The 8,807-nt window shown below is 56.6% G+C and overlaps 1 protein-coding gene across 1 annotated transcript; it reads right to left on the bottom strand.

Annotated features, from left to right (window-relative positions):
* Nucleotides 1-405: 405 nt before the first annotated feature.
* On the bottom strand, nt 406-7,505 carry LOC126990662 (uncharacterized). The gene has a single exon (XM_050849342.1). The coding sequence runs from the start codon at nt 6,670-6,672 to the stop codon at nt 421-423; it is 6,252 nt and encodes a 2,083-aa protein (XP_050705299.1). The 5' UTR covers nt 6,673-7,505; the 3' UTR covers nt 406-420.
* Between the last annotated feature and the right edge of the window lie 1,302 nt (nt 7,506-8,807).

The following is an 8,807-nucleotide window of genomic DNA, read 5'->3' as shown; positions in this document are numbered from 1 at the left end:
ACCACAATGGGCGGCGCGGCGGAGGCACGGCGCTGGCGGGGCGGCGGCTCAGGTGGAACAGCCCCGCGTCACACCTGCCCGGCGCCCGAGACAAGAGATTTCCATTCCAGTGGTCACGCGTGGAGGCTTGACATTTAGAAGTTTTATTTCGCCACGCGGGAAAGTAAGTAACTGTGGTCTGAGTGTTGGCTGGTTTTGCGTCCACGATGCTGCGGACTGCGCGACTTACTATACTGTGAAGTTTTCTGCTGGTGCCTTTATTGATGTGTGTTGCAAAAAGGAATTCGGATGAGGAGTGACTAGTTCCTCCCCGCCTCACTCGCTGCATGTTTGGCCGCCACCTCCGTGCACGCGGTGACGACATGACCCAAATATTCAGCGACTGGTGCAAGCATGAAGAGACAAACTTAATACAACTACCTAACCAATACAAAGACATGCATTCCTTTTTAGTGTGAGAGAGAGAGAGAGAGAGAGAGAGAGAGAGAGAACAAAAGGGCGCCACCTGTACCTTTCTTTCCTGGCGAGGTCCCGCAGCTTGGTGGGGTGCACCTCGGTGCACGGCTCGGCCTCGTGGCTCTTCTTGCCCAGGTGCACCACCTGGCGGATGCGCTGCATCATCTTCTGGCCGCTGTACCGCCGCGCCACGCGGAACTGTTGGCTGCGGCGCCGCTTGAACCTGCGGCCGCCGCCCTCGCCGTCGTCCTCGTGGCCTTCGTCGGCCTCGCTCTGCAGGCTGAGGTTGTCGTCGTGGTCCCGCACCCGCTCCAGCCTGGCGTCCACCACGTCCCCGCGCCGCGCCTCGGGCTCGGCGGGGGTGGCGCCGGGCGGGGCGGGCGTGGCGTCGGGCTGGGCGTCGTGCAGTGCCCGCTCGCAGGGCGCCTCGGCGGGCGCCTCGGACTTGGCGCGACGCGTGCGGTGGCTGGAGCGGACGAACACGCCGCTGTCCTCTCGCTTGTGGGTCTTGCAGAAGCCGTCACTGCTGCTGCTGCTCCTGCTGCTGTGCTCGCTGCTGCTGCTCCTGCTGCTGTGGCCCACCAGCGTGTCGTCGTCACTGTCCTCCTTCTCCTGCTCTCTGCCCTTCTTGGCGCCCCGCTGCTCCTCCTCCTCCGTCTCGTACATGGTCAGGTAGCTCGTGCCCGAGTCCCTGTTGCTGGCGGACCCGTGCACGCCCTTCCCGGACCGGCGCCGCTCCACCACCACCGCCTCCTCCTCGCTCTCCATTCTGTCATCAAACGCCTTCTTGATGGCATCCATCGCTATTATGTCATCCGCCGCCATGGTGAGTCCCGCAGGCATGGCGCTCCCCGGCCCCTCGGTGCCTTGAGTTACGTGACTCTCTCCCTCCTCCTCCTCCTCCTCACGCTCCTCCCAAACCGCAAACCTCACGTGCGCCACAACCTTGTCCCGCCTTGCGTTCTCCGCAGGCACAGTGACCGCCTGACTGCTGCCAACACTGTCTTCGTCCTCCTCTTCCTCTTCGTCCGTCACCTCACCGCCGCCCACTACCTGACCCCCATCACCCCTCCCTCCGTCCCCAGCGCCGGGGTCTTCGTCTTCCCTTTCACTGTCAATCCGCGTCTCGTTTTCTTCGTCGCTCGTCACGTCCCGCCCCGGAGAGCCAGTGAGTGTTGTTGCGCCACCGTCCGCAATGTTTGATCCGTCCGATGCGCCAACACTCTGATCCTGACTGGCGGCGTGATCTCGTGCTTGTATTGCGCCAACGCCACCAACGCACGCTGTACTTTCCCTGGTAAACGCTGGCTCTCCTCCGTCTTCTTGGGATTCCACCAGCGGCACCTCGATCTCGTCTTCCGCTGCTTCTTCTTCTTCTTCTGTACACTCCTCTTCCTCGCTTTCCTTGCTTGGGTTAAGTGCCTCAATGTCTTCTCCGTGGATTGCCTCCTTTATCAGTTCTTCTTCTGCTTCTTCTTCTTTTTCTTTTCCTTCTTTCTCTCCTTCGTCTACGCACTCCTCCTCGCTTTCCTTCGTTTGCTTAAGTGCCTCGATGTCTGCTCCCTGGGACGCCTCCTTTATTTCTTCTTCCTCTTCTTCTTCTTCGTCTACGTATTCCTCCTCGCTTTCCTTCGTTAGCTTAAGTGCCTCAATGTCTGCTCCCTGGGATGCCTCCACTAATACATTCTCTTCCGCCTCTTCTTCCTTCTCTTCGCTGTTTGTTCTGTCACGCTTCGCATCCGCTTCTACTCCGTCAGCGCCGCCGTCCTCACTCGAAGTCTCTCTTTGGGTTGCTTCCGTGTCAGTTGCGTTTCCGTCCTCCGTCTCCACGCACTCGTCTCGTTCCGTCACTTTGTCACTGTCACGCACCTCATCAGTCACCTCGTCGTCACCGCCACATTCATCATCATCGCTTTCACCTGTATCACTGCGCTCTTTAGGTATTTCAACCCTCAGGTCACCGCCGCTCTGATCCTCTTTGTCTTCCCCCGCCACGCACTCTCTTCTTTCTACGATCTCCTCACTTTGCTCTTTCTCTCCACCCTTAACACACTCGCTCCCCTTCTCTCCTTTATCAGTTTCTAGTTTTTCCTCCTCACTCTCCTTCCCCTCATCACTCTTTCCTGCCTCCCTGATCACTATCGCTTCACTTTCATCACATTCCTCTTGGTCAGGGTTCAGTTTTTCACCTTCACTGTGATCTTCGGCGTCACTTTCGACCTCAGGCACTTGGAGGCTCTCAGGAACCATCAAATCACCTGGTGCCTCAAGCTCTTTCCCTTCTTCGGTGTCGTGGAGTCGTTCAGGAAGACTCCCAACGACTTCACCACGACTCCGCGACTCAAGTGACTCTTCTTCTACTGTTGCTTCCTGTGCTTCCTTCTTATCTTCCTCGCTCTCCTCCTCGTCCTCCTCCTCCTCTTCTTCCTCCTCACAAGCCTCCTGTACCGGGTTCGTCTTCCTTTCACTCTCGTCTTGAATTAACTCCTTTTCTTCTTCACTCTCGTGGGATGATGACTCCTCCTCCTCCTTTTCGTTCCCGAGCTCCTCCTCCTCCTCCTCTATTAACTTCACCTCCTTCTCCTCCTCCTCCTCCTTCTCCTTCTCTTTGGTTTCCTCTTTGGTTACCTCTTCATCACTCTGTTTTTCCACTTCCCTCTCTTTATGGATTTGCCTTTCCTTCTCCTCCTCTTCGAGTATGTCTTCTTTTTCTGCCTCACTGTCCTCGCGGGTCGCCTTCTCCTCGTCAAGTCCACTTTCAAGGTTCACGTCAATCTCGAGAGCAAAGTTCGTGTCCCCTGCAGCAGTGTCCTCGGCAGGGTAGGTCTTTACGTCTTCGGGTTGGGCCAAGACTTCGATCTCTGAAGAATCGCCCACAAGCTCAGCAACACACGGAGCCTCCACTTCAAACCCTGATAATGAGGTGCCAGAAACCGTCGCCTCCGGTCCCTCACTGTGCCCGTCCTCGCCACTATCTACAGTCTCACTGCTGCTCTCGCCCCGTGGTTGGTCGCCCGGGCTTGCTACGTCCGGCTGAGCAGCGCCGCTCTCCCCGTCACTGCCCTGCCTCGGGGGGTCACTACTCTCGACGGGAGGATCAACTTGACCTGTGGGAGGAACCTGCTCGCGCGGCACAAGGTCGTCTGCTAATTCCAGGGCGTCCACAGATCCCCGTCTCGATTCCTCAGCGTCGGTGAAAGTCTTGTGCCCCGCGACCGCCGCTTCCCCCGCCTCGCAGTTTAAGACAATGGGCGAAGCGTCGGGCGCATCGCAGGACGGCAATAACACTCCATCACCGCCGACAGACAGGCAAGAGTGGTCCAGGTGTAAACACGCGTCTTCCTGCGGCGCGGCGTCTTCATCTTCCTTGTTTACGTCAAATTGCGAGGCACAGAGCTCATCCTCACTTCCTCCCTCCACCGCGCCGCGCAGGAGGAGGCCGGCGGCTTCCTGTTTATGGTTCTGTAAGTCTTCCCTCTCAGCGCAGGACTCGGGGCGCAAACAACCAACACCTTCACCGGCGACTGTCCCGCCTCGGCCGCTGTGTCCTTGAGGTGGCGACGGCGGCGGCTGGGGTGTGACAGGGTGACACTCCTCCTCCTCTTCTTCCTTCCCCCCCTCCTCCTTCCCCTCCCGGCACTCAGGCTCGGGCGTGAGGGCTTTCCCACTGCCAGACTCCCCCGGCGCTCCATAATAACTCAAACGGTCCCCGGTTATTAACTCATAGAGGTTTTCTGTGGCGCTCTCTTCCGTCCGTTGGCCAGGCAAGGCACCGAGCCCTTCTGCCCCTTGACCCTCGCCCGCCCCGGCCCCGGCACTCCACCAAGACTCCCCCTCGGCCGCCACGGGAAGGCTTGGCGGGCACGAGGAGGCTTCTAGAGGCTCGGAGCAGGATACGTAGGATGATATGGTGATAAGGGGGACGCCAGGGTTGTCCGCCACGTCTTCAGAAACACTGTACGTGGCCAAGTGTTCTCCGCCGACGAGGGACAGGGTCATGCCTTCGTCGGCGTCTCCGGCGGTATCTGAAGCGTCCAAAGTTGCGTCGATCTCGTTCTCGAAGTCCACTAACATGACGCACTTCACCTCAGATTCTCCTCCTTCATGTCTTTTGTTGTTGTTGTTGTTAAGGGAGAGTTCTGCTTCAGTACACTCCTCCTCCTCCTCCTCCTCTTCTTCTTCCTCTTGGTTGGTTTCTTCCTCATTATCCTCCTCTTTTTTCTCTTTTTCTTCGTTTTCTTCTTCGCTACTGTCTTCTCGCTGCTCCTTCTCTTCTCCTATCATTTCTTCTGTCTTGTTTTCTTCCTCTTTCTCCTCTTCTTCTTCTTCTTTGAGTTCTTCCTCTTTATCCTCTTCCATTTGGCCTTCATTTTCTTCGTTTCTGTTTTTTTGGTCCTCCTCCTCCTCCTCCTCCTCCTCTTCTTTCATCACTTCGTCTTTCTCATTCTCTTCTTCCTGCTTGTTCTCCTCCTCCTCCTCCTCCTCCTCCTCCTCCTCCTCCTTCACCCCCGTCAGAGGCTCCTCGTCTTCCGCTTCCCCGGCAATTCCTAAACAGTCAGAGTCACCGGCGGCGTCTCCTGCATCGACTTCCTTCCCTCGCGCCCCATTAATTCCATCCACTGTATTGGCGATCGCTATTTCAGTCGCCCCATCCGTCTCCTCCTCCTCCTCCTCCTCCTTCTCTTCCTCTTCTATCTCCCTCTCATCTTCCTGTCTTTCCTCCCCCTTCATCTCTTTCTCCATCTCTCCCTTCTCGTCCTCTTCCTCCTCCTCGTCCCTCTCTTCCGCCTCATCTGCCGGGGTAATATCGCGGCCTCTCGCGCCATTAACCTGCCGACTGACCGCGTATCTCAGCCGTTCTGTCTCATTACTTAGGTCGTCAGGTGCCGCCTCGCTCTCCTCCTCCTCCTCCTCCTCCTCCTCCTCCTCCTTCTCTTCTTCCTTTGCTTCTTCTTCTTCCTCCTCCTCTTGCTGTTCTGTGTCTTTTTCCTTTATGACCACAATAACCTCCTCATCCCCCTCTTGTTCTTGTTCTTGTTCTCCTTCCAACTCTCGTTTTCCATCTTTCTCACACTCTATAATCCCTTGTTCTTCTTCCTGTTCTTCCTGGTATTGTTCTTTTTCATCAAGCTCGTCAGTTTTTTCTCCCTTCTCTTCGCCTACCGTCCCATTTCCCTCCCATCCCTTCTCTCCGCCTTCCACGTCTTGCTCCTCCGCCCCGCCTCTGCCTTTCCTGTCCTCATTCTCTCTTTGCTCCCCCGCTGACGTCACATCCTCCGCGGCGCCGTCCTGGCCCCCCCGCGCCGCCCTCGGGGTTCGCCAGGGCGCGGCGTGCTCCGCTTGTTCGGGAGCACCGCCGCAGGCCGCAGCCTCGTCCAGTGTGTTGTGTGGCTGGCACGAAAAGACCAGCTGGAGGGTGCTGGTCACGGAGTCAGGAGCCGCGTCGCCGCCGCCTCCCGCCTGGCCGCCCGGCAGGTCACGGGAGGCTGCTCCGCCCCCCCAGGCCGGGGGCGGCACGTCGGGGCCACGATCAGGTTCACTGAAGGAGATGAGGGTCTCCACTTTCACTTCGGCGTGTATATCTTCGTCAGGATTTTTCCCTGAAGGAAAAATCTCCGAGATAATTGCTCCATCTATGGTGTCCAGCGCCGCCGTCAGGGGGGCGGGGCCGCCCCCGCAGCACACCTCTCCTCTTAGGTCGTCTCCGCCCCGCGCGTCTCCCGCGGCAGGGTCGCACGGACCCTCCGCCGCGGGCACCCACAGGATGGGAGACTCGTAAGCCTCGGTGGCCGGCAGGTCGCTGTTGGCCTCGCCCTCCGCCTCACAGTCGAAGCAGCTCTCCGTGATGACGGCGTCATCGAAGTAGTAGGTCGTCCCGTCGTCGGCGAAGCCTTCGAACACCTTGTCCCCCGCCACGGCCCCGCCCAGGCACGCCTCGTGGGTCGGCCTGGCGAAGGATACAAAAGTCTGCGCCTCGAAGGGCCGCGCGCCGTGCACCACGTTTTCTGTGATGTACAGCGGCGGCGCGGACTGCAGGCGGGACTCTGCTTCTTTCTCCTCGTCGCTGGCCTCGCTGTCATTCTCGTCCACGCTGATCACCTTGGCTAGGTAGGCCTTGCACCTGCCGTGGTCAGCGTCGGTGCACCAGGTCACCAGGCCCTCGGGGTCAGAGCCCCGAGGCAGAGTCCTCAAGAACGGGTCATAGTCACTCTCCATTGTCTCATCACTGCCTTACTCAGTCACCAACCTCACTCAGCCTCCTCATCATGAGGCTCACTGCACGCCACTCCCCGCGATCACTTCACTGTAAAGTTCCTCGTCTGTACAAAGCCTGGAAAAAAGACATCAAACATTACTCCGGGCACGGCGCTCACGACCCCGCAGTACACGCCGCCGACACGTGCCGGGATTCACGAGGCTCTGCGATGAGCCCTTGACCAGGAAACACTTGCCAGCCCTGCTTAGGCGTCACTGACACGTCCCGCGACACACACAGGCACCGCGGCGTCACGTGACAAACAACGGCGCTGAGATAAACCTGCGGCGCGGACCTGCCAGCTTTGCCCGCGACGACGTGAGGCACGACCCGTCACTTCACGCCAGGGTCCGCGGCTGACAAGGACGGACGGGATTATTGACACGCACGCAAAAACACAATACATAGCACCACTTCACCTACTCAGGCAACACAAACACTGTCGTCTACAAACACGTCTTCTCTGAACACTCCACCAAGCCGGGCAACCAGAGTCAGAGTGTTGTGTCGTCACTCCACCGATAAAGGAACGCCGCGTACACACACACCAGCCCGGCCACCAGACTGTCGCCACACCGCCACCACAGTCCTTCGGCAGCCATCGAGTCCGCATTATTCTTGTTCCGTCACTCCATTCCTTAAAGCGCGACAATCACTTCCGCCGTGAGTAACGCAAACACTTAACACTCAGCGCTGTATGAACGTTCTGTCACCTCATACATTGAACCAGGCCCTTCGCAGCTTGTACAGCTCTCCCGTGTTCTCTTGTCACTTCACTCATGACACCACGACACTCACTTCTACCTTAACCAACGCAAGCATCTGAGGGTCGTATCATAAGACATTCCGTCGCCCAAGAACACATATTTGACAAGGCTTTCGTAGGAGTTGTGGGCATTTCCAGGGGTAGTTTTATGACCCTGGTGGTAGTGTGACCCTTCCTCTGTACCGTGAACCTGAAGGAACACTCATTAGAACCCGATTGACCCCTTCTTTGACCTTTAGAAATAGCTGATGTGAGAGGCGAAAGTGTCTTATGATATCAACTTAATCTCCTGTCGTTTCGTTTTCACTCAATGAAGCAATCCCCTATGCACTCAGCAGCCTTCCCTCTGTACATCTTTCCCATACAGAGCACAGCAGAAAAGTCCTCTTATTTCTGTTGCTGCTAGATTACCACACTCAAACTGGCTCTTCTAATCTATAATCTTCTGTCGTTTCGTTTTCACTCGATCCAGCAATCCCCTAAGCACTGAGCAGCCTTCCCTCTGTACATCTTTCCCATACAAAGCACAGCAAAAAAGTTATCTGATTCCTGTTGCCGCCGGATTACCACACTCGCGTCGCCTCGCACACTCGCTCCCCTCTGGTCACTGGCGGTTGGTTGCCTGCTGTACGTTCTCCATTCACTCCCTCCCGCGATACCTTCACTTCTTCACTTCCTCGCAGCGATAGAAGGTCACCTCACCACCGAAGTCCAAGAACAGCTGATGTGTGTTACTGGATTATCGTACTCAGCGCAATGTATTTTTCGGTTTCTGTCCCATAAGTATATAGAAAAAACATGGATACTTTACGGTTTTGACACAAACTTTAATTGGGTTTCGTTAATGGTGAGGTTATGACGTTTTTGGGGGGCCTGAAACTGATGAACGCGATGTTCTGAGTGCGAGAATCTTAGGTCAGCGTTATAAGGCAGTTTCAATTTTCACATCAGCTATTTCTAAAGGTCAAAGAGGGGGTCAGTCGGGTTCTAATGAGTGTTTCTTTAGGTTCACGGTACAGAGGAAGGGTCAAACTACCACCAGGGTCATAAAACTACCCCTGGAAATGCCCACAACTCCTACGAAAGCCTTGTCAAATATGTGTTCTTGGGCGGCGAAATGTCTCAATACGACCCTAAAGTAACGCTGGTTCAGAATTTTGCGCTTTCAGGTCTTTGGTCACCACGAGTCGGCCCTCTCACCAAGACACAGAAAGAGCCCTCGGGTACCAGTGGAAGGTTTTAAGGTAAATCTTCCTAACCGTATCAGGCTCCCAGTATGAGCATTTCCCAAGGGCAGAGAGAAGCTTAACCGGGATTTCTTGGGTGGTA

Source organism: Eriocheir sinensis, chromosome 6, assembly GCF_024679095.1.
Source record: "Eriocheir sinensis breed Jianghai 21 chromosome 6, ASM2467909v1, whole genome shotgun sequence".
In the NCBI taxonomy this organism is placed as follows: Eukaryota; Metazoa; Arthropoda; class Malacostraca; order Decapoda; family Varunidae; genus Eriocheir; species Eriocheir sinensis.
The sequence above is the reverse complement of the archived record's forward strand: the minus strand, read 5'-3'. Positions and strand labels throughout refer to the sequence as shown.